The following is a 26,156-nucleotide window of genomic DNA, read 5'->3' on the forward strand; positions in this document are numbered from 1 at the left end:
GGGTGACGGCGCGCGGGCGAGGGAGGGGGTGTTTTGGTTCTAGCCGCTCGCCGTCCTTCCAGGCTCTGCCGTCGGAAAGCCTGTCGTTCTCGTTTCCCCTTCGCTTTCGCAGCCCTAATCCTTCATCTCTCTTTCCCTTTTTTCTGCTGCCGCTCCGGGTCCGGGCCATTTTCCGGGCCGGGCGCACTAAGGTGCGCGGCCCCGGGGCCCAGTATATGACCCGCCGTCCTGCTACCCCTCGCTTCCCCCGCCCCATGTGGCTGCGGGGCCGCGGCGGCGCTGTCCACTATGGCCCGGAAAGCAGTTAGCAGGAAGCGGAAAGCGCCCGCCTCGCCGGGAGCTGGGAGCGACGCTCAGGACCCGCAGGTGAGGGCTGAGAGGCCGGGACCTGGGTGATGAGGCCGAGGCACCAAGAGGGACTTAGCGTCCGCAGATCCTGCGAAAGGAATCGGGGTTCAAGGTCTGTAGTCAGAGGCAAAACAGGAATGGGGCCAGGCCCTATAGAGTCAGGGCTGGACCCTCGGGAGTTAACTGGAGGGCATATAGGCCAGGGCGGTGAGGAGCCAAAGGGGAACTCAGCAATGGGACATAATCTGCGGGAGGACTGCAGCCATGGATAGGGCTTGAAAAGAAACCAGAATTTTGGCTTTGGAGGAAGGAGAAACCGAAGTTAAGGGAATCTGAAACAAAACCAGTCTCCAAGGAGATATCGGGAGGGGGAGTGAACTCTACCTTCCATGGGCCTTAGGAAGCTGGGATGATTACGTCCCTCCTCGAGGAAGGAAGGAGTCTCCCTATATGTATGCCCAACCCTGAGCTGGGACTTTTGGCATTTGGACCCCAAAAGAAACAACAGTTTCCAAGTATCATCTCTATACTGCCCCCTTTGGAGAGGAAGGCCTTCTTGGACCTAGATGTGGCCCCTGATTTTCCGGGGCCTACTATCCCGTTGGTGGTTGAGTTTTCGAATTCTGCAACTGCCTGGAGTGCGGGCATGATGACAGAGGAACGGCCATTGGTTGTGCATCCCTGGAAGACCTGGCTCCTTGGACTGTATCTTCGGTGCTCCACTGGGAGTACATACTGAGAGGGAGAAGGGGGATGGGTAGAGGTGCAGCCCAGGTCGATATGGGAAACACTCGACCTCTCATTTCCTTCTATTCTTCACTCCTAAAAGGTCTAATAAACCTTTTAGCCTGTTCTATTCTGCATTCATTCCCTTGACTTTCAGCCCTTGTAATTCGCATAGGTAAGTTTGACTGTAAGCAACATCTTTTCAATGTTGGAAGAGTTAAGCGACTTACTGGATTGATATTCTTGTTCTCTTGGGTTTGTAAATCCTACAGTGTGAGTTGTTGGTGATTTCTGTAATACAGTAGGATCCGTTCTAAACAAGAGTAGCCAAAGCCCTGATTTCTAATGTTGCTTTCCACAGTTTGGCTGGGATCACTCGCTTCACAAAAGGAAAAGACTTCCTCCTGTGAAGAGATCCTTGGTATATTACCTGAAGAACCGGGAAGTCAGGCTGCAGAATGAAACCAGCTACTCTCGAGTGTTGCATGGTTATGCAGCACAACAACTTCCCGGTCTCCTGAAGGAGAGAGAGTTTCAACTTGGGACCCTTAATAAAGTGTTTGCATCTCAGTGGTTGAATCATAGGCAAGTGGTGTGTGGCACAAAATGCAACACGGTAAGTGTCTGGGGGGCTGTGAACTCTCCCCTAGGTCCTGGATATATTGCTCTACTGGCTCTAGAACCTCTTGCTCCTACTTTTCCCATCTGTTTCTTTTGGGAGGGACTTGCCTTACTCTCCTTTCCATTCCTTTCCGTTGATGACTTTTTCCTCTCTTGTGCTTTTTTCATGCCTGCATTTCTTTTCTGATAAGTCTTCAAAGGACTATATTTCTTTAGGCCCTTGCTTTCTGGATGTGCTGCTTCTAGAGGATTGTTTTTTGTTTGTTTTTGCCTCATCTTTTATGCTGGTTTTTAAATCATAGGCCTCAATGGAAAGAGTTAAGTAATAATGATGCGGCTGGGGGAGGTGGCTCAGCCTGTAATCCCAGCACTTTGGTAGGCCGAGGTGGGTGGATCACGAGTTCAGGAGATCGAGACCATCTTGGCCAACGCGGTGAAATCCCATCTCAAAAAAAATTAAAAAAAGAAATAATAATGCTCAGAACATCATTCAGGATATATAATAGTGAAAACAGCCTAAGGACATATGTCAAAGTATTTAAAATAGCACACTTGGCTGCTTTTTAGTGAATAGAATCTAAAAATGTATAAACAAACATGAGAAATACATGGACTGTTTCCTATAAATAAGGCAGGGAATGTGTGTCTGGCAGTATATTTCAGTGTATAAGCATTTTGTTTTTGGAAAGTAGCCTTTTTAAGAGTGACTAGAAAGACAGGTATAAATGAGTGAAGGGAAGAATTTCTCAGTAAGCTTTGTAACCAACCCAATTATAGGCTGGGATAAAATAAGTCATATAGAGAAAACAATTGGAACAGAGTTCACGAATAGCATGATGTCAGAGGAATGGCAAATGAAAAAAGGCAGGGCCTAGGGCCTATGGGTGGGAAATGATTATGCCCAGCCCTCCCTTCATTTTCACCTCACCCTGTGCAAATAGATAAGTAATGTCATATGTGTGAGTAAACTGAACCTGGACTGAAACACATTTTAGATCATTAAAAGAGAGAAGATTGCTCTAGAACAAAAGAAGTCTTAAGTACTGGGAGAAGTGTCTGTTTATAAAGGGCATAGGCAAAAATTTAAACAGTTTTAAGGAAGGAAATAATACCATGGTGGTTGGTCTGTTTATAAAGGACATACGCAAAAATTTAAACAACTTTGAGGAAGGAAATAATACCATGGTGGTTGGAGCCAAGCTTTCATTTCCTCTTCTGTTGAGAGTGGCTTGTCTTACACAGAAGCCTTTCAAAACTAAGTGGTGGCAACAGGCCTCCACAGAACTTCCTTTTCTTGGTCTCTCCAGCTGCCCACTCATGGTTGAGAACTGTTATCCTTGTCACTTGGAATAGAAAGTGTCTCCTGCTTGGAAGAGTTCATTCCACTCCCCACACATGCATCATACTGTTTAGCCCTGCAAATATTACTGAATTGTAAACTGAATTAATCGTCATGGTCTCTTGCTTCTTGAATTTATTGACACTATTTTGAAGGCAAGCATGTTACATAATAATTTAACCTACTTTTAATTCCTACCTCTTTCTGTCTTCCTACATCCTCATAACCTAGTGATTGGGGCAAGGGGAGCTGTTTTCATTTTAGAGTTAGCATTTATTTGTTTTTGGTTACCTTCCAGAACCAAAGCAGGGAACTAGGAGCAGTGCTCTTCTCTTGAGCTTTGTGACATTGGGCAAATGATTACTTTCTTTGTGCTTTTGTTTTTGCGTCTGCAAAATGGGAGCGATAATACCTGGTGCTGAGAAGGTGTCTGGATGCATCTGGGAAATACTCTAAGTTAGCAATATTTTACTTATTTAGTAGTACTAGCAGCAGTAAAAATGATTCTATAACCTTTTCCCATGATTTGAAGAGGGGAAATTATTTAAATAATTGGAACTGTCTTTGGATAACGTGTGAAGATTTCAGAGGTAGGAGAGATTATGTTGTATTCACAATAGTCAAGTTTTGATGTAGAATGTCGCTGTGTTGTGGGCTAACAATCAAAGTAGGAGCAATCATTCAATCCCCAAATTTCTTGGCCCCACTGAGCACAGCAGTAACAGCAAGGATAGCCAACTGTTGTTTTTTTTATCATTAATAACAATACAGTCGTTAAAGAAGTAAAGGTGGTATAACCTTAATTAGAACATGGGTCTGGCAGCTGGGATGGGTTAGGTATATTTTTGTGGTTTAGACTTATGCAAATTCAGATTGCCTGCAGAGCCAGACAGAAAAGCTAAGTGAAAGGAAGTTTATTAGGCACAAGACAGTAAGGAGTAGTAGGGGCTACAAAGAACTACAGAAGGAATTCTTGACTTCAGCCAGCTGATGCCATATAGGAATTTGGGCCTAATGTTAAAAAGATTTTCTTGGCCGGGTGCAGTGACTCACGCCTGTAATCCCAGCACTTTGGGAGGCTCGGGCGGGCGAATCACAAGGTCAGGAGTTCAAGACCAGCCTGGCCAATATGGTGAAACCTCGTCTCCACTAAAAGTACAAAAATTAGCTTGGTGTGGTGGTGGTCGCCTGTAGTCCCAGTTACTTAGGAGACTGAGGCAGGAGAATTGCTTGAACCTGGGAGTTGGAGGTTGCAGTGTGCCAAGATCGCGCCATTGCACTCTAGCCTAGGTGACAGAACGAGACTCCATCTCAAAAAAAAAAAAAAAAATTCTTTCACTGGGCACGGTGGCTCACGCCTGTAATCCCAACACTTTGGGAGGCCAAGGCAGGCAGATCAGCTGAGGTCAGGAGTTCGAGACCAGTCTGGCCAACATGGTGAAACCCTGTCTCTACAAAAGTACGAAAAAGTTAGCCGGGCATGATGGTGGGTGCCTGTAATCCCAACTACTCGGGAGGCTGGGGCAGAAGAATCACTTGAACCTGGGAGGTGGAGGCTGCAGTGAGCTGAGATCGTGTCATTGCACTCCAGCCTGGGCGAGAGAGCAAGACTCCGTCTCAAAAAAAGTAAGATTTTCTTTCTCTTTTTTAAAGAGAAGCTGGAAATCAGGATTTTTTTTTCTTAGTATTTCTTTTTTTTGTACTTTGGGCTCTGGGGTACATGTGCACATCCTGCATCGTGCAGGATTGTTGCCCAAAATCAGAATTTTTATGAGGCAAGTATTAACAATTTATGAGGAATATTGAAAATCTAGTATGACAGGAGCATTAGGTGTCTAGAAGAAAACTGTAAGATTTGCAACTCACAGTTGTGAGATTTGTTTGCAAAGGTTGATTAGGATAAAATTGTGGAAACCCTTGAATGCCAAGCTAAGCTTTTATTCTGTGAGCAATAGGGAGATAGTGTCCCAAGGATTTTTAACAGGAAGTGATGTGGTTGAAGCAATCCTTTAGGGAAAGCAATTTCAGGAGGCTATGCCATGGTATATATGAGAGATAATAAGGGGCTAAACCAGAACAGTGACAGAGGGCTAGGAGCAGACAGAGAAAAGATGTCTTAGAGCTAGAACCTGTAGAGGAAAAAGCCAAAATTAATAGTTTGAGCGCAGTGGCTCACGCCTGTAATCTCAGCACTTTGGGAGGCCCAGGTGGGTGGATCATGAGGTGAGGAGTTCGAGACCAGCTTGGCTAACATGGTGAAACTCTGTCTCTACTAAAAATATAAAAATTAGCCAGGCATGGTGGTGCACGCCTGTACTCCCAGCTACTCAGGAGGCTGAGGCAGGAGAATCGCTTGAACCCAGGAGGCGGAGGTTGCAGTGAGCCGAGATCACACCATTGCCCTCCAGCCTGGGCAACAGAGCAAGACTCTGTCTCAAAACAAAAACAAAAACAAAATTGATACTAATGTCTTGAACCTGTGTAACTGGAAAGATGGCAGAGTGAATGTTAAGGTACAGATTTGGGTTTTGTCCTTTTCATCAATTAGCTGAAGCTCAGCAGAGAGTAAGGATTGAAATTAGTCATTTGGCAGGTGTTTATATAGAAGGAATTACTGAAATTGTTACATTACCATGGGGAAAGTAGAGAAGGCATTCCTGGCTTGAGTTGTATAAACTTTCCCTAAAATTGCAAACTTTTGATTATATGTATACTTTCTGGTTAAGATTGTTGGGGGGTGGTGTGGGAAGTAGTTTTTAGTTTTTGTCCTTAGATTTTCAAAGACAGTGCTATAAGCCAAAATTGGTTAAGAACCACTGATATTGACAGATAAGCTAAGGACAGAACCTTGGAAAACATACATTTACAGGACAAGAACTGCTTGCTGTGGAGGAGCAGGGAACTCAGGAAAACCAGGAGACTACAGAAAAGAATTCAAGAAAGGAGGACTCTTGAACGGGGTGAGGGTGGGGTGTGAGTTGAGGAGAAGGATGGTGATAGGCAGAGTGATGATGTACAGAGTTTGAGGTATTTAATTTTAGACATGAACTCTTACTTCCCATTGTCAACAGTCTCCAGCCAAAGACTGCCAGGGACCCACCTGTAGCAAAACAAGTCAGATATAGCTGTTTGTTGTACCTAGGAGAACCTACACCATAGGGGATCGAGGGCCCTCTCAGTAAGAATTCTGGAAAGGAGTTACAACACTGAGGCTTGTTGCACATGATTTGGGGGAAGGCTTAAGGATATAGCACTTTGCTCCAGATGGATACTGTCATGACAGAGGCAAATTCTATGTTGGGATATTAATCTTATCTAGGAGGAGGTTAAAGCTGTAATTGATAAAAATGAAGCAATCATTTATATTAGCCAGGTTAAAGGGATGTTTAATCTTTTTGTGGTTTAGGCAGTGTTCTTGTTTTGGTCTGTGTTTAGATATCATTACAGAGTGGTCTTGTTGTCTTTATCACAGTTACAGAGTGGCCTTGTCTGATGTTGATATTCTCTGAAATTATTTATTTACACTGGGATAACAAGGCCTACCTAAGAGTATCAGGCTAACCCTGGTTGTCAGGGTTACTTTGTTCTTTTTTTTTTTTTAACATTCTCACTGTGTCACCCAGGCTGGAGTGCAGTGGCACATTCTTGGCTCACTGTAACCTCTGTCTCCCGGGTTCAAGCAGTTCTCGTGCCTCAGCCTCCCGAGTAGCTGGGACTACAGGTGTGTGCCACCATGCCTGACTAATTTTTATATTTTTAGTAGAGATGGGGTTTTACCATGCTGGCCAGGGTGGTCTCAAACTCCTGACCTCATGTAATCTGCCCACCTCAGCCTCCCAAAGTGCTGGGATTACAGACGGAGCCACTTTGTTCTTTTCCAAGACAGGGTTTTGCAGGATAGAGTACAGTGGTGCAATCATGGCTCACTGCAGCTTCAAATTCCCGGGCTCAAGGGATCCTCCTGCCCCAGGATCCTGAGTAGCTGGGACTATACCACATGCCATTGTACCGGCAATTTTTTTTTTTTGAGACAGAGTTTCCTTCTTGTTGCCCAGGCTGGAGTGCAATGGTGCCATCTCAGCTCACTGCAACTTCCACCTCCCAGGTTCAAACGATTCTTCTGCCTCAGCCTCCCTAGTAGCTGGGATTATAGGTGTCCACTACCACGCCTAGCTAATTTTTTGTAAGGACGGGGTTTCACCATGTTGGCCAGGCGGGTCTGGAGCTCCTCACCTGAGGTGATCCACCCACTTTAGCCTCCCAAAGTGCTGGGATTATAGGCATGAGCCACTGTGCCTGGCCTCTACCTGGCTATTTAAACAAATTTTTTATTTTATTTTATAGAGACAGGGTCTTGTTTTGTTTCCCAGGCTGGTTTCAAACTTTTGGGCTCAAGTGATTCTCCTACCTGGACCTCCTATAGTGCTGGGATTACAGACATGAGCCACTGAGGCTGACCAGGGTTGCTTTGTTGTGTGTGTGCGATGGAGTCTTGCTCTGTCACCCAGGCTGGAGTTCACTGGTGCGATCTTGGCTCACTGCAACTTCTGCCTTGCAGGTTCCAGTGATTCTTCTGCCTCAGCCTCCCGAGTAGCTGGGAGTACAGGCGTGCACCACCATGCCTGGCTAATTTTTTTTTCTTTTTTGTAGAGACAGAGTTTCACTCTGTCACCCAGGCTAGAGTGCAGTGGCGTGATCTTGAGTCAGTGCAACCTCTGCCTCTCGGGTTCAAGCAGTTCTCCTGCCTCAGCGTCCCAAGTAGCTGGGACTACAGGCGCACCCCACCACGCCCACCTAATTTCTTTTTTGTTTAGCAGAGACAGGGTTTCACCATGTTGCCCAGGCTGGTCTTGAACTCCTGAGCTCAGGCAATCTGCCTGCCTTGGCCTTCCAAAGTGCTAGGATTACAGGTGTGAACCACTGCGCCCGGCCTAATTTTTGTATTTTTTTAGTAGAGATGGGGTTTCATCATACTAGCCAGGCTGGTCTCAAACTCCTGGCCCAATGATCTGCCCACCTTGGCCGCTCAAAGTGCTGGGATTACTTTTTTCTTTTTCACTATCTCCCAGAGCAATGGGTAGAGATACACTGCTGACGTCATAGATGGACTTTGTGGATCATAATGAAGCAGACAAATGAGTTTTTGGATGCTATTAATATTGGCCAGATGAGAAGGAGAACTTTGAGGCAGTGTAATTTCAGAGCTGGGGTAGAGTGGTAGACACCAGGGTTGAGAAAATAGCTGTAAGGTTATGTCTGAGTTTGCATACTCAGATTCCTGAAATCATAGGGAATATAAAAGTCAGTTTGAGACACAAGGAAGCAAAATTATTAAGTATGGGTTTGCTCTGGACAGATTTTATTCAGTTTGCTTTGTCTTACTATTTTATTTTCCCAAAGGGATACAACCTTTTAGAAAATGCTTTAGGGGAGTGGGCATGGTGACTCACTCCTGTAATCCCCTGCACTTTGGGAGGCTGAGGCAGGCAGATTACTTGAGGCCAGGAGTTTGAAACCAGCCTGGTCAGCATAGCAAAAAACTGACTCTACTAAAAATAAAAAAATAAAATAAAAATTAGCCTGGCGTGGTGGTGCACACCTGTGTTCCCAGCCACTCGGAAAGCTGAGGCCCAAGAATCCTTTGAACCTGGAAGGCAGAAGTTGCAGTAAGCCAAGATCGTGCCACTGCACTCCAGCCTGTGCAACAGGGTGATACTCTGTCTCAGAAAAAAATAAAGAAAAAAAATGCTTTAGGCTGGCACAGTGGCTTATGCCTGTAAATCCCAGCACTTTGGGAGGACGAGATGGCTGGATTGCTTGAGCCTAGGAGTTCGAGACCAGCCTGGGTAACATAGTGAAACCCTGTCTCTTCCAAAAATACAAAAATTAGCTAGGCATGGTGGTACACACTTGTAGTCCCAGCTGCTTGGGAGGCTGAGGTCAGAGGATCAACTGAGCCTGGGAATTTGATGCTACAGTGAGCCATGATCATGCCACTGCATTCCAGCCTGGGCAAAATAGATACTGTCTCTCTTTTTTTTGAGACGGAGTCTCACTTTGCCACCCAGACTGGAGTGCAGTGGCATGATCTTGGCTCACTGCAACCTCCACCTCCTGGGTTTAAGCAGTTCTCTGCCTCAGCCTTCTGAGTAGCTGGGATTCCAGGTGCGTGCCACTACGCCTGGGTAATTTTTGTATTTTTAGTAGAGACGGGGTTTCACCATCTTGGCCAGGCTAGTTTTGAACTCCTGACGTTGTGATCCACCCGCCTCGACCTCCCAAAGTGCTGGGATTACAGGCTTGAGCCACTGAACCTGGCAGACTCTGTCTCTTAAAAAAGAAATTTACATTTAAATGAACAAATTTGATTAAGTCATTTTTGTTATATATTTGGGTTCAGAGATTTGTGAGTTGAGTCTCAGCTCTATCTTGTTAGCTTTGTGCCCTTTGACAAGCCAGATGTCTTCTCCAAGGCCTTTTTTCTCTCACCTTTAGAATGGAGAGAGTAGTTTACATGGATAGAAGGAAGCCAGAAAAAAACAAAACAGAAAGAGTAGTATACCTGCCCAGCAGAGTGATGAAGAAGATTAAATTAAATAAGATGTCGATTAGCACAGTGCCTGGAAAAATAAGTGCTTAGTAAGTTGTTGATATAATTAACAGTAGTGGTTGCTGGAGGAGGAAGAGGTGATGGCGGTTTGATGGCTCTAGGCTTTTGATATATTTCTGGCCAAATTCACTATTTAAGAAGTGAGCTTTCTCTATCCTGTAAATGGCTGCTTTCTGTATGCCAGGCACATTTCAGATACCTTAAACATTTAAAAATAATTCATGGGCCAGGCGTGGTGGCTCATGCTTATAATCCCAGCACTTTGGGAGACTGAGGCGGGCAGATCACGAGGTCAGGAGTTCGAGACCAGCCTGGCCAATATGGTGAAACCCCATCTCTAAAAATTCAAAAATTAGCTCTGCATGGTGGCAGGTGTGTGCCTGTGATCCTAGCTACTCAAGAGGCTGAGGCAGGAGAATCTCTTGAACCTGGGAGGTGGAGATTGGAGTGAGCTGAGACTGTGCCGTTGCATTCTAGCCTGAAATAGTACCCAATTCTCATAAGGCTGTAGTAGAACAGCCACATACATACATACATTGCCACTAAAACTTAAAAAGAATTTTTTTTTTTTTTGTAAGGAGAGACAGGATTTCACCATATTGGCGAGGCTGGTCTCAAATCTAGACCTTGTGATCCGTCTGCCTCGGCCTCCCAAAGTGCCGGGATTACAGACGTGAGCCACTGCGCCTGGCCAAAAAAAATGTTTTTAAATTTAATTTGAGACCAAATTTTGCTCTGTCACAGGCTGGAGTGCAGTGTCACAATCTCAGGTCACTACAACCTCAGCCTCCAGAGCTCAAGCAGTCCTCCTACCTCTGCCTCCCAAGTAGCTGGAACCACAACCAAAATTTTTAAAAATACTTGAAAAGTACACATTGACCAGGCATGTGGCTCATGACTGTAATCCAGCAATTTGGGAAGCTGAGGCAGGAAGATCATTTGAGCCCAGAGGTTCAAGACCAGCCTGGACAATGTAGTTAGACCCCCATCTCTACAAAAAATAAGAATTAGCTGGGTATGGTGGCTTGTGCCTGTGATCTCAGCTACTTAGGAGGCTGAAGTTGGGGATGGCTTGAGTCTGCGAAGTCGAGGCTGCAGTGAAATGGGATTACACCACTGCACTCTAGCCTGGGTGACAGAGCACGACCCTGTCTCAAAAAAAAAAAAAAGTGCATAGTGTTTGTTGAAAGAAGAGCCTAAAAATGGTATACCTTTTCACCTAAGATGTTAACACCTGAGAATTTATACAAAGGAAAAGTCTTTTAACACGATAATCATCAGAAGCTGCTTAATCTAAATACTAACAATCAAATACCTAAGTAAATTGCGATAAATCAAATCTGTATAGTATTATGTAGGCATTAACATAATTATGGAGACAAATATGCAAAGCATTCAAAATACTGAATGAAATGAGATACTAAATCCTGCCTCTGCTGATAATAGCTGTGCACAATTGTAATATATGTGATCAAAGACTAAACAGGAATCTATCTGACAAACGAAAAATAGATTTTAAGAGAGGATTCTGAGTGATCTTTCTTGCATTTTAAATTTCTATACTGTTAATAAAGTATTGTTTGTACAATAAACCCTCATCTTTTAGAATTGTTGTTTCAGCTAGATGAACCTTGCGTTTTCTTTTTTTTGAGACAGTCTTGCTATGTCGCCAGGCTGGAGTGCAGTGGCGCAGTCTCGGCTCACTGCAACCTCCGCCTCCTGGGTTCAAGCGATTCTTCTGCCTCAGCCTCCCAAGTAGCTGAGACCACAGGTGCGTGCCACCACGCTCTGCTGATTTTTGTATTTTTAGTAGAGACGGGGTTCCACCATGGCCAGGATGGTCTCAATCTCCTGACCTCGTGATCCGCCTGCCTTGGCCTCCCAAAGTGCTGGGATTACAGGCATGAGCCACCACGCCCTGCTGAATCTTGCGTTTTCTTATCCTAAAATGATGATGAGAAGAACTGAAGTAGAGGCTCAAAAATACGGTGGTAGAATATGCAACAAAAGGTGTCGCTCCTTTCAGTCACACAGTGAGTTTTTTGGAGCTCAAAATAGCCCCTGAAGAGGGCTCTTGATTCTCAGTGGCCAAATACACAACCATATGGTCCTCAAGTCTTTTTTTTTTTTTTTATCCAAACTACCCACTCCGCCTGGTCCTCAAGTCTTAATGCTGTTATGCTCAGGAAGTAAGTTGTGAGAGAAGAGAGATTATATTATTTTTTATTTTATTTTATTTTTTTGAGACTGGGTTTCACTCTGTCACCCAGGGCTGAAGTACAGTGGCACAATCTTGGCCCACTGCAACTTTCACCTCCCAGGTTCAAGTGATTCTAGTGTCTCAGCCTCCTGGGTAGCTGGAATTATGGGCATGTACCACCACACCCAGATAATTTTTGTGTTCTTAGTAGAGTCAGGGTTTTGCCATGTTGGCCAGCGTGGTCTCGAACTCCTGACCTCAGGCAATCCGCCTGCCTCTGCCTCCCAAAGTGGGATTAAACAAATGAGAACCACACCCAGCTGTATTATCATTATTTAACACTATTATTATTAAGAGTTTATAATCTCTTCATATACCAGATATGTAATTACAATCTCTGCTCTCCAGTAGTTTGCAAGTTAGGGATAAAGCTCCCATTAATTCTGAGTAGAAGGCCTTATACCTGGAAATGTCACCACTGAACAAAAAGCTGAAAGTATCCTGTGTAGAGATTTTCTCCTGGATAACTTACATATTAATATTAGCATCCTTGAGTATATAGAAGTCAATTTCAAGTCAGGCACAGTGGCTCACATAATCCCAGGACTTTGAGAGGCCGAGGTGGGTGGATCACTTGATGCCAGGAGTTTGAGACCAGCTTGGCCCACATGGTGAAACCCCGTCTGTACTACAAATACAAATATTAGGCGGGTATGATGACGCATGCCTGTGGTCCCAGCTACTTGGGAGGCTGAACCAGGATAATAGCTTGAAACCAGGAGGCGGAGGTTGCAGTGAACTGAGATTGTGCTACTGCACCCCAGCCTGGCACCAGATTGAGACTCCATTAAAAAAAAAAAAGAGGCTGGGCATGGTGGCTTATGCCTGTAATCCCAGCACTTTGGGAGGCCGAGGCGGGTAGATCCCGAGGTCAGGAGTTGGAGACCATCCTGGCCAACATGGTGAAACCCCGTCTCTACTAAAAATTCAAAAATTAGCCGGGTATAGTGGCACGTGCCTGTAGTCCCAGCTCCTTGGAAGGCCGAGGCAGGACAATTGCATGAACCCGAGAAGCAGAGGTTACGGTGAGCCAAGATCACGCCACTGCTGCACTCCAGCCTAGGCGACAGTCTCAAAAAATAATAAAAAAGAAATCAATTTCCATTGATTTATTTTATATAATCTCATATACCAGGTATTTCTTCCATAGGGAGAAATAAAGTCTTATGAAATCAGACTATCGGACCAATCCTTTTATTTCCCCGCTTTTTTTTTTCAGATTGGTATCATTTGGAAATAGGTGATGGGATTTGTAAGCATGTAAAAGTAGTACTAAATAGGGTTCTGATTATACAGCCTAAGAATTTCTTTTTAACAAATGTTTGTTTAGATAATGCTTAAGGTAGCTAAACCTCTGTTGTATGTTGTTTATTTGGTGACTTTGGTGGGTACTAGGTAAAATCAAGAGCCAAAGCTGGCTCTTAGGATTTAGTCCCTTTTTTTTTTTTTTAATTCAGTCTCCATAGAGACTGTCAAAAATTGCCAATGCCGACTAAATTTTGCAAGTTGTCACAGTGGAGTATTGGGAAAAGTTTTCAATTAGCAATAATTGCACCTCGGATAAACCTCATTGGCTGTGATACTGCCACTGTGCAAAGCTAGGACTTAGTCCTCTTTGACAGAGATCTCCAAAATCAAGGATTAGAAATCAATTTATAGCTAGATATAAAGCTTATAAAAATTATGTCACTTAAATCCAAAATAATTATAAATTCTAATGTGGTCCTCCTTCCACAAAGTCACGATTCTTTGGCGAAACATCAGAATTCAAAACCTATTTATTATGAAGTACCATTACTGATCTTAGCTAGCCAGTGCTGTAGTGCCTCTTTTGTAAGAGCAGTTTAGATTCACAGCTCAGAGTGTAAAAGATCTTGGCGTCGCACAGACACGTGGATTTATTTATTTATTTATTTATTTATTTATTTGAGACAGAGTCATACTCTGTCGCCCAGGCTGGAATGTAGTGGCGTGATCTTGTCTTACTACAACCTCCGCCACCCTAGTTCAGGTGATTCTCCTGCCTCAGCCTCCCAAGTAGCTGGGACTACAGGCACATGCCACCATGCCTGGCTAATTTTTGTATTTCTAATGGAGACAGGGTTTCATTCACCATGTTGACCAGGCTGGTCTTGAATTCTTGACCTTAAGTGATCTGCCTGCCTCGACTGCCAAAAGTGCTGCAATTACAGACATGAGCCACTGTCCCCAGGCAGATTTATTTATTTATTTGTTTATTTATGAGACAGAGTTTAACTGTCAGCCAGGCTGGAGTGCAGGTGGAACTCAGCAGCTTTTGCCTCCTGGTTTCAAGCCATTCTCCTGCCTCAGCCTCCTGAGTAACTGGGATTAAAGGCACCTGCCACCACGCCGGAGTAATTTTTATATTTTTAGTAGAGACAGAGTTTCACCATGTTTGCCAGGCTGGTCTCGAACTCTGACCTCAGGTGATCCACCTGCCTCGGCCTCCCAAAGTGCTAGGATTACAGGCATGAGCCACCACACCCCGCCCTGGATTGATTGATAGATTGATTTCACCCCTTATGCCCCAGAACTGAGAGGAGGCCCCTGGAGTTAGATAAAAGAATGTTTATTGCCATATGTTTTGTATTACTAAAAATTTGGATATGGCATAAATGTTTGGTAATAGGGAATTCATTCAATAAATGTTAGTATATTCATGTAGTGACCTACCTTATTGCCATTAAAGGTATGTAGTAGCCAGGCATGGTGGCTCATGTCTGCAATCCCAGTGCTTTGGGAGGCTAAGGCGAGAGGATCGCCTAAGCCCAGGAGGGTTTGAGTGCAGTCTGGGCAACATAGTGGGACCCTGTCTATATAAGTAAAAAAAAAAAAAAAAAAAAAAAAAAAAAAAAAAAAAAAGATATCCAGTTCAAACTGTTCACCCATCACTATTTCCTTAGCATAAATTCCTACAATTGGTATTACAAGCTATACATATTTTTTGTGTATATTTTGAGACGGAGTCTTGCTCTTGTTGCCAAGCTGGAGTGCAGTGGCACAATCTTGGCTCACTGCAGTCCCCATCTCCCAGAGTCAAGTGATTCTCCTGCCTTTGCCTCCCGAGTAGCTGGAATTACAGGGGCACGTCACTACGCCCAGCTAATTTTTGTATTTTTAGTTGAGACAGGATTTCACCATGTTGGCCAGGATGGTCTCGATCTCCTGACCTCGTGATCCACCCATCTTGAGTGCTGAGATTACAGGTGTGAGCCATCGTGCCCAGGTGCTATACATATTTTTAATGTTTGATACATGTTTTCTGTCCATTTTCTGTTGTGTTTCTTAGTCTTGGCTCTCTCCTTTGCTCTTCCCCACTTTCTCAGATTGGGACAGTGAATGGATTCTTCTGCTTTGATTTCACTTGTCTTTCCTTTCCCCACCTCTCCACAGACTTAGATTGCTCACCTGTCTTTTACTGACTGCAACATAGTATATCTTGTTGTCTGTGTGACCTGTGTAGAATTGCTTTCCTTTCTCATTGGACTCCAGTCTGAAACACCTTTGAATTTTAGAAACATTGTTAAGTTTCCCCCTCTTCTTTTTTTGTTTTTGCAGTTTTTGTTTTTAGAGACAAGGTTCTGTCACCCAGGCTTCAGGACAGTGGCACGATTATAGCTCACTGTAGCCTTGACCTCCTGGGCCAAGGGATCCTCCTGCCTCAGTCTTCCAAGTAGCTGGGACTATAGGCTCATGCCACCACATAACTCCTTTTTTTGAGACAGAGTCTCACTCTGTCACCAGGCTGGAGTGCAGTGGCGAAATCTCGGCTCACTGCAATCTCCACCTCCTGGGTTCAAGTGATTCTTTCGCCTCAGCCTCTTGAGTAGCTGGAATTACAGGCATGTGCCACCATGCCCAGCTAATTTTTGTATTTTTAGTAGAGACTGAGTTTCACCATGTTGGCCAGGATGGTCTCAATCTCTTGACCTCGTGATCCGCCCGCCTTGGCCTTCCAAAGTGCTGGGATTACAGGCGTGAACCACTACGCCCGGCCAACCCTTTTTTTTTAAGCTACCTTTGTCTTTGTGTACTGTTATTTACATTTGTCTGGATACCCATGAATGCATGCAGAGATAGATTCACTAGTCTTACATGTCTCTTTTCCCCCTCTGTCCTAGAATGTAAACTGCAGGGAGTCTGAGTCTCGAGCTTACCTTGCTGTGCTTCTAGTTTCTGGCAGGAATCCCAGTAGGTTAATGTGGAGCAGCCTTATTCTGGGAAATGTTACTGGAGCTGCATGAAGCCTTGGCCCCTTGTCAAAGAGCTTGGGAAGAGATTCTATGGCAGCTCATCCACATCCCTGTTCCTTCCCATGAGGAAGCTGTATCCTTCAGGTTGTTTATTGTCATTCCTCCGCAAGAATGAGGGTGAGGTTAGGGGTAAACTCTTAGTTTCCTGAGCCCTCTACAGACCCAACAGGTCTCGGTGTTTTTTTCAACTGAGGTCTCCCTTTGTATCAAGTGGTTTTCTTCCAGTGTAGTAACCTGTTTTACACCCTGTAAAATTAAAGAAGCAGCAGAATAATAATGCAGCATTATTAGCTATCATTAGTTAAAGTACCTGTTCTGTGCCAAGCCCTGTGTTAGACACTTGCATTTTATTAGATCTCTTAGCAACCCTATGGGATAGATTATATTATCCACATTATACAGATAAGAAGCAAGATTCAGAAAGATTAAGTGACTTGCCCAAGATAACCAATCTGGAATTTAAACCTAAACTTCTTATCAACTCCAAAACTGAAGGAGTTTGACTTAGGACTTTAATGGATATGAAGAGATGAAATCTTTTTTCTCATCTATTCTGGATGGCAAAAATGGAGCCCTGTCTTAAGGCAAAGGAGTGGATTAAATAATTCTTTATTTTATTTTATTTTTTAATTTTATTATTTTTTTATTTAAAATTTTAAAGCAAATAATTGAAGAGGACTAAAATAATTCTTAAAGTTTTAGCCAGCCCTCAGATTCCATAGGAGAAACTCAGATCTTTCCAGGTTGCAGGTCACAGGTTACACTTGAGTCTCCCCGCACCCCAACATGGAGTTTCACTCTTGTTGCCCAGGCTGGAGTGGAATGGCTCAATCGCAGGTCACTGCAACTTCCACCTCCTAGGTTCAAGTGATTCTCCTGCCTCAGCCTCCTGAGTAGCTGGGATTACCGGCATGCGCCATCACACCCGGCTCATTTTGTATTTTTTATTTTATTTTATTTTGTTTTTTAGGAAGACCTCACCTGAATATTTTGTATTTTTAATAGAGATGGGGTTTCTCCATGTTGGTCAGGCTGGTCTTGAACTCATGACTTCAGGTGAACCACCTGCCTTGGCCTCCCAAAGTGCTGGGATTATAGGCGTGAGCCACCACACCCAGCCAAACACTTGAGTCTTATCCCACTCACTGCCCTCTGTATTACAGAGCAGAGTCTCTCTACATCAGCGCTCAAACTGTGCCTAGGGATTTTGGAAGACTAGATTTTGGTTTAGTAAGTCTGGGATAGGCTTGAGATTCTGCATTGTGTTCCTTTGAGTATCAAGGGTCTAGATCAATGGCTGTTAAACTTGGGAAATCATCTCATTCACATGGAGATCCTTGAAAAAAATTCAGTTTTGGTAACTGCAAACTTAGAATTTCTTTTATTTTTCTTTCTTTTTTCTTTTTTTTTGAGATAGGTCTCACTGTTGCTCAGGCTGGAGTGCAGTGGTTCGACCACAGCTCACTGCGGCCTTGACCTCCGGGGCTCAAGTGATCGTCCCACCTCAGCCCTCTGGGTAGCTGGGACTACAGGCATGTGCTACCATGCTAACTTTTTGTATTTTTTGTAGAGATAGGGTCTCATTGTGTTGCCCAGGCTGGTCTTGAACTCCTTGCCTCAAGTGATCCTCCTGCCTCAGCCTCCCAGCGTCCTGGGATTATAGGTATGAGCCACAATGCTCAGCCTAGAATTTCTTTTTCTTTAATTTTTTTTTTTAACTGACAGATAATTCTTATACATGTTTATGGGGTACAATGTGGTATTTCAATATATATAATATTATGTAATGATCAAATCATGAATGTTAGCATATTCATCACCTCAAACACTTGTTACTTCTTTTTGGTGAGAATATTCAAAATCCTCTAGCTATTTTGAAGTATACAATAAAATTGTTGTCTGTCGTCACCCTACTGTACAATAGAACAGCCCAACTTATTCCTCCTAACTGTAGCTTTATACCCATTGACCAACCTCTCTACTCTCACCTGCCCCAGTCTCCCTAGCCTCTGATAATTACTATTCTAATCTCTACTTCTATGAGATCAACTTTTTTTTTTTTTTTTTTGAGACAGAGTCTCACTCTTGTCGCCAGGACTGGAGTGCAGTGGTGCAATCTTAGCTCACTGCAACCTTTACCTCCTGGGTTCAAGGGATTCTTGTGCCTTAGCCTCCTGAGTAGCTGGGAATACAGGCATTCGCCACCATGCCCAGTTAATTTTTGTATCTTTAGTAGAGATGGGGTTTCACCATGTTGACCAGTCTGGTCTCGAATTCCTGACCTCAGGTGATCTGCCCCCCTTTGGCCTCCCAAAGTTCTGGGATTACAGGTGTGAGCCACCGCGCCTGGCAGAGATCAACTTTTTAAGGTTCCACATTTAAGTGAGGTCATGCGATATTCTGTACTTGGTTTGTTTAACTTAACATAATGTTCTCTAGGTTCATCCATGTTGTCAAAAGGATTTCATTCTTTTTTATAGCTAAATGGTATTACATTGTGTGTCGGTGCCACATTTTCTTTATGCATTCATCCATTGATGCATACTTAGGTTGATTCCATACCTTGGCTATTGTGAATAATGCTGCAATAAACATGAAATTCAGAAATTCCTAATGGAAGAGTTTTAGGGTAAGGCCTGGGAATTATTTTTGTTTTGTAGTGTTTTTTATTTAATTAATTTATTTTTTTGAGACAGAGTCTCACTCTGTTGCCCAGGCTGGAGTGCAGTGGTGCAGTCTTGGCTCACTGCAACATGTGTCTCCCTGGTTCAAGCGATTCTTCTCCCTCAGCCTCCCGAGTAGCTGGCGTGTGCTACCATGCCCAGCTAATTTTTTTGTATTTTTAGTAGGGACAGGGTTTCACCATGTTAGCCAGGATGGTCTTGATCTCCTGACCTAGTGATCTGCCTGCCTCAGCCTTCCAAAGAGCTGGGATTATAGGCATGAGCCATTGCACCTGGCCAACAAAATAATTATATTTCATTGAAGAATCTTTCATGTATAATATTTATAAGCAGTTATTTCTAGAGTTTGAAGTCCATGGCAGGACATGAAGATAGTAGGGGCTAGACTGAGGAGAGTCTTGGTTTTGTTTTGTTTTTCTGAGGCAAGGTCTTGCTTGTCACCCAGGTGGGAGTACAGTGGCACCATCACGGCTCACTGCAGCCTTGACCTCCTGGGCTCAAGCAATCCTCCCACTTCATTTTTAAATTTTTTTGTAGAGACAAGATCTCACTGTGCTGTCGGAGGTGGTCATAAACTTCTGGGCTGAAGTAATCCTTCTGCCACAGCCTTCCAAAGTCTGGCCCTGAGGATAGTCTTAATGGCATTCTAAGGATCTCAGATTTAGGTTACGGGGAGTCATTGGATGTTTTTTGTTTTTGAGCTGGAGTTTGACTCTTGTTTCCCAGGCTGGAGTGCAGTAGCACGATCTGGGCTCACTGCAGCCTCCGCCTCCTGGGTTCAAACGATTCTCCTGCCTCAGCCTAGTAGTTGGGATTACAGGCACGTCCTACCATGCCTGGCTAATTTTTGTAATTTTAGTAGAGACAAGGTTTCACCATGTTGGCCTGGCTGGTCTTGAACTCCAGACCTCAGGTGATCTACATGCGTTGGCCTCCCAAAGTGCTGGGATTACAGGCGTAAGCCACTGCACCTGGCCCATTGGATGTTTTTTGGTTGGGGACTGGCATTGGAAGATTTCCATTTCTAGTAAGATGACTCTGCTTATAATATAAAGAATAATTTTGATACCGGCATTGCCTGAAGGCACAAAGACTAATTGTGGTTGTCCAGGGAGAAGTGATGAGTGAGGAAGCAAAGGAAGGAGCCAGCTCTAAGAATATTTAGTAGATATACTGGACAGGACTAGGATGATGGAAATGAGAGAGAAAGGAGTAACCTAGGATAAAATCCACACTTGAGTGACTGGGCAGATAATGGTAGTGTTAGGAAAGTGAGCAATTTGAGAAGCAAGGTAATTTGTTTTGGGCATATTGAGTTTAAAATGCTTGTGGGCTGCATCAGCAATGATGCCAGTTAGGCAGGGAGTCTGCTGCTCTCAAGTAGTTGTCAGTTTGGGAGTGGTTTGTTCCCCTCTTCCCCCTGCTCCCACTCAGTCTCTGTCTGACACTCTTCTAGCTATTCTTCTCTCTCTCTGTCTCTAATAAACATATATAATATATATTTAAATATACATATAATATATACTTTATATTTAAATATATATTATATATATTTATATATGTATTCAGTGTAATGCCCTTGCCTAAGGTGTCGGACACGGTGGTAGAGCCCTACAATGCCACCCTCTCAGTCCGCCAGCTCATAGAAAACACAGATGAGACCTTTTGCATTGATAATGAAGCTCTCTAAGGCATCTGCTTCTGAATCCTAAAGCTGCCTACACCCACCTATGATGACCTGGGTCGCCTGGTGTCTCTACCGTAAGTGGGGTCACCACCTGCCTGAGCTTCTGGGGCCAGCTCAATGGCCGTGAACATGGTCCTATTCCCCTACTTGCACTTCTTCATGTCTGGCTTCGGCCTGCTGACCATCTAGGACAGCCAGCAGTACTGAGCCCCGACAGTGCCTGAGCCCACCCAGCAGATGTTTGATGCCAAGAATATGATGGCTGCCTGTGACCCCCTCTGTGGCTGCTACTTAACAGCAACTGCCATGTTCAGGGGCCATATGTCCATGGAGGAGGTTAATAAGTAAATGCTTAATCTCTAAAACAAGGATAACAGCTACTTTGTTGATTGAATCCCCCACAAGGTGAAAACAGCTGTCTGTAACATCCCATCCTGGGGGCTAAAGATGTCTGCCACCATCATTGGCAACAACACAGCCATCTGGGATCTGTTCAGGTGCCTCTAGGAGCAGTTCAGTCATGTTCTGGCACAATGCCTTCCTGCACTAGTACATGGGCAATGGCATGGACGAGATGGAGTTCACCGAGGCTGTGAGCAACATGAACGTGTCCAAGTGCAGGATGCCACAGCCAAGGAGAACAGAGAGTGAGGAGTGGTCCTATGAGAACGTGGCTTAGAGCCTTCTGTTTCTGAGTAAAGGGAAGAAGTGGTGTGAACTCTTTATTCACCCACAGTCTGTTCTGTGATACCCATGTATCACATGTCTGTGTGTGCATTTGCTGTTCTTCATGTCATGACATCACAGCTCTAAAGACACTCCAATGAAAGCATTTTTATAGTGAAAAAAACCATATAGTATATAAAAACATATGTACATATATATATACATATATAAACATATATACATAAAACATTATGTATTTGCTTGTTTGAGACAGGTCTTGCTGTTTCGCCCAGGCTGGGCTCAAATTTGTGATCCTTATGCCTCAGCCTCCTGAGTATCTAAGTAGTTGGGACTACAGGCACTTGCCACATTGTCCACCTCCTTTTTATATTTTAAACTTAAGACTGACCTAGTTTCTCCTTTCATTGATCTTCTGTGCAACCAGCAGGTTTATTTATATAAAGGTCTGACTTGTTTTGGCTTCACCATGAGAATTGCTGACAGGATTTTATTTCAGCCTCTTAGGCTATAAGGTATATATATTAGGGCAGAGATTATTTCTCTTGTTCATAGCTGTGTTCATAGCACTTAGAACAGTACTGGCAAATAAGTGAGTGTCTTAACGAATGAACTGTTGAATCACATGAGTTTGACTCCTATAAGGACTGTCCTTTCTCTAAAACTGATCTTTTTCATAAAGCATTCTCTAAGTTGAATCTTGGAGGGTAAAGAGGTGGAAGAGAGCCTTTTAGGCAGAGGTAGCAGAAAGAGCAAATGCAGGGAGGCATAGAAGTGAATGGGATGTGTGTGTATAGAGAGCAGCCATGAGATATTAATAATTCTTCCTTGTCATATGTCTCTGGTCATTCCAGAAAACTTAGTAATATTACTAGGTATATTAGAGGCCATATTGTGTTCTGGGAATTACGTTTCGTTTACAGGTTTCTGTGCATGGTTAGATGAGGATTCAATGTATAAAATATGCGCAAACTGACAGAAAACTGACTGTGTTGGTCTTGTTCTTTGTGTCCGTGGTCTAATACAAAGCCGCTTGGAAACCTCTGAAACCCAGGCAGAACTTTCTAATCTGTGTTCGTGTACTTTCTAATCGGTGTTCATGTAGTATATTATTCCTGTCTCTATTATTGTGTTATATTGACTTATTTGCATGTTTTATTTCATTAGTAGCCCTGACCATGCCTTTAATAATTCCCAGAGTCTGACATGTAATAGACATTAACTAAATATTGATGAACAGTTGAACAAATGGATGTTTATACCCTATATTGGGCACATTAAATTGGAACTATGTTCAGCTTTTATGTCCATTTTTTTCTTGTAGCTATTTGTAGTAGATGTCCAGACAAGCCAGATCACCAAGATCCCCATTCTGAAAGACCGGGAGCCTGGAGGTGGGACCCAGCAAGGCTGTGGTATCCATGCCATTGAACTGAATCCTTCTAGAACACTGCTAGCCACTGGAGGAGACAACCCTAATAGTCTTGCCATCTATCGACTACCTACGCTGGATCCTGTGTGTGTAGGAGATGTAAGTTTTCCCCATAGTTGTAGTTGGAGGGAGCCTTGTTTTTAAATGGGTCTCAGTGGTTAACATGGACTCTCCTCTCAGCAACCCACCTGGGAGCGGGTAGTTTCCTCTAGATTTCTGCTGACTCTAGGGACATGGGGTTGAAATACGGAGGTATAGGTATCAGAGTGGGGACTGGACTCTCCATAGGGCCCAGTGTGTGTTAGATAAAGGGGCAAGCAGCACACCTCAGGGGCCAACAGTAGTGAGTTGCTGTTTGAATCTATAGTGTCCACATATTTCCCACTGCCCATAGTCAGAGAGTAGCAGAGTTTACTAAATCATCCATTCATTCATCAGGCATTTATTGAGTCTTCTATGGCCAGGCATTGTTTGAGACATGATTTGAGACACAAAAGCGAAGAGAACAGATAAAGCCCCTGTCCTCTTGAAGCCTATTCTAGTGGAGGGTGACATATAAACCAAAATATAAACAATATAAACTAATACTTACCAGTAATATGTCAGAGTGTGATAAGTGCCATGGAGAAGAATAAAGACAGCATAAAGGGACTGAGAGTGAGGTGGAGGATGCTGTATCAGAAGATAGAGAAAGTTTCATTGATAGGATGATACTTGAACAGGGAGACTTAAAGGAAATGAGGGCACAAGCCATGTAGATGTCTAGATGTCTGAAGGAAGAGAGTTCCAGATAGGAGATGGGACCCAGAGGTAGAAGGAAAGAGCTATGTGTCCACTACCCATGTAGTGCCAATTTCATTCCAGCTTTAAGCTCCTTAAGATAGGTAAAGATTGTGTGGTCATGCTTTATGGGTTGAGACCATGAGAGATCAGAGTTGTAATTTTTACAAAAATATTTTCGGTCTGACTTGTGTGCTTCTCTAGAGAGTTCATTACAATCCTTATTTGACTAATGTCTTGTTTTCCTCCCTGTACCTGTTACTCTCTGCTCTCCAAGGATGGACACAAGGACTGGATCTTTTCCATTGCATGGATCAGCGACACTATGGCAGTGTCTGGTAAAGTTGCTGTTTTATAGGGAGATTTTGGTATGGCGGGGATTGGGGGCTAGAGATTGAAAAGGGATAGTAGCATGACAGGAAACAGCCCAGCCAGGCATTGTGGCTCACGCCTATAATCCCAGCGCTTTGGGAGGCTGGGGTGGGTGGATAACTTGAGCCCAAGAATTCAAGACCAGTCTGGACAACATATGAGACCCCGTCTCTATAAAAAAAATTTTTTTTTAATTAGCTGAGTTGTACTGCATACCCATTGTCCCAGCTACTCAGGAGGCTGAGGCAGGAGTTATTGCTTGAGCCCAGGAGATCCAGGCTACATCAAGCTGTGATTGTGTCACTCCACTCCAGCCTGCATAACAGAGAGTGACCCTATAGAATAATAATGTTTTATTTAGTTTAAAAGTGATACACATTTATTCTAAGAAACTCTACTGCCTCAGCTACTTGGGAGGCTGAGGCAGGAGAATTGCTTGAACCCAGCAGGCAGAGGTTGCAGGGAGCTGAGATCGCGCCATTGCACTCCAGCCTGGGCGACAGAGCGAGACTCTGTCTCAAAAAGTATCTAGGTAGGGCCAGGCGTGGTGGCTCACGCCTGTAATCCAAGCCCTTTGGAGGCCAAAGTGGGTGGATCACCTGAGGTTGGGAGTTCAATACCAGCCTGACCAACATGGTGAAACCCCGTGTTTAAAAAAAAAAAAAAAATCTAGGTAGGTAGGTAGGTAGGTAGATAGATAAAAAAAGTAAGGACCACCCACAAGATCTCTATCCAGACATAACCACTTTTTTTTTGTGGGTTGTTTTGTTTTCTTTTTGAGACAGTGTCTCATTTTGTCACCCAGGCCAGAGTACAGTGGCATGATCATAGCTCACTGCATCCTTGAATTCTCGAGCTCAGGTGATCCTTCTGCCTCAGCCTCCGAGGTAGCTGGGACTATAGGCACACACTATCACACACAGCTAGTAATAACCACTGTTGACATTTACAAACAGACTATAACTTGCTAATCTTTTTTTCAGTACCTTTTTTGTTTTCCTTTAGATACAGGATCTTGTTCTATCACCCAGGCTGGAGTGCAGTGGCACTATCATGGCTCACTGTAGCCTTGAACTCCTGGGCTGGAGCTATCCTCCTGCCTCAGCCTCCCAAAGTGCTTAGATTATACAGGCATGAGCCACTGCACCCAGCTTTAGTACAATTTTTTTTTTTTTGAGACAGAGTCTTAGTCTTGCAGGCTGGAATGCAGTGGCATGATCTCGGTTCACTGCAACCTCCACTTCCCAGGTTTAAATGATTCCCCTGCCTCAGCCTCCCACGTAGCTGGGATTACAGGTGACCACTACCACTCCAGGCTAATTTTTCTATATTTAGTAGAGATGGGGTTTCACCATATTGGCCAGGCTGGTCTCGAACTCCTGACCTCAGTGATTCACCGACCTCAGCCTCCCAAAGTGCTGGGATTACAGGTATAAGCCACTGTGCCTGGCTCATATATTTTAGTTGGTTAATATGAGATCATTTAGAAGATGTATATATGGAATTCGTTGTGAAATACTTTCTTTTTTTTTTTGAGATGAAAGTCCTGCCGTGTCACCCAGGCTGGAGTGCAATGCCACAATCTCGGCTCACTGCAACCTCCGCCTCCTGGATTCAAGCAGTTCTCCCTGCCTTAGCCTCCCAAGTAGCTGGGATTACAGGCGCCTGCCACCACACCTAGCTAATTTTTGTATCTTTTAGTAGAGATGGGGTTTTGCCACATTGGCCAGGCTGGTCTTGAACTCCCGACCTCAGGTGATCCTCCTGCCTCGGCCTCTCCACGTGCTGGGATTACAGGCGTAAGCCACTAAGCCTGGCCTCATTTTATGACTATTTATTTATTGAGACTCAGTTTTGCTCTCGTTGCCCTGGCTGGAGTGCAATGAGGCGATCTTGGCTCACTGCAACCTCTGCTTTCTGGTTTCAAGTGATTCTCGTGCCTCAGTCTCCCGAGTAGCTGGGATTACAGGCATGCACCACCACGCCCGGCTAATTTTTTGTACTTTTAGTAGAGACAGGGTTTCTCTGTATTGTTCAGGCTGGTCTTGAACTCCTGACCTCAGGTGATCCGCCCTTCTCTGCCTCCCAAAGTCCTGGGATTATAGTCCAAGCCACCGCACCCGGCCTTTATTATACTTTAATTTTTTCATAATAAAACTTTGATGGGTTAAATGAGATCACACTGTACACAAAGTAATCTTCTGAAACACAATTATCTAATTATCTCACGCTGATGCTCAGATCTTTGATAGACTTTCTAGTATCTGTAAGATGAAAAAGAAATTTTATAGCACAGCATACAAGGCCCATGCCCTCCTTTCCAACTTTCTCTCTCTTAG

At 44.0% G+C, this 26,156-nt stretch overlaps 1 protein-coding gene and 1 non-coding gene across 3 annotated transcripts in view; one reads left to right on the forward strand and one right to left on the reverse strand.

Moving 5' to 3' along the window:
* The window catches only part of DCAF12 (DDB1 and CUL4 associated factor 12), a 44,793-nt gene continuing 18,637 nt past the window's right edge, over positions 1–26,156 (forward strand). For both annotated transcript variants that reach the window (XM_012463215.2, XM_012463216.2), the window contains exons 1-4: positions 1–366; positions 1,436–1,690; positions 22,558–22,764; positions 23,723–23,783. In XM_012463215.2, the coding sequence (XP_012318638.2) occupies positions 289–366; positions 1,436–1,690; positions 22,558–22,764; positions 23,723–23,783 (601 nt within the window). In that variant the 5' untranslated portion in view covers positions 1–288. The remainder of the gene's footprint in view (positions 367–1,435; positions 1,691–22,557; positions 22,765–23,722; positions 23,784–26,156) is intronic.
* Positions 13,362–13,504, reverse strand: LOC135277496 (U4 spliceosomal RNA). The gene has a single exon (XR_010345100.1). It is a non-coding gene; the product is annotated as a U4 spliceosomal RNA (small nuclear RNA).

The sequence above is a fragment of the Aotus nancymaae genome, unplaced genomic scaffold (assembly GCF_030222135.1).
Source record: "Aotus nancymaae isolate 86718 unplaced genomic scaffold, 86718_ANA_hifiasm-v0.15.2.pri h1tg000003l, whole genome shotgun sequence".
NCBI lineage: Eukaryota > Metazoa > Chordata > Mammalia > Primates > Aotidae > Aotus > Aotus nancymaae.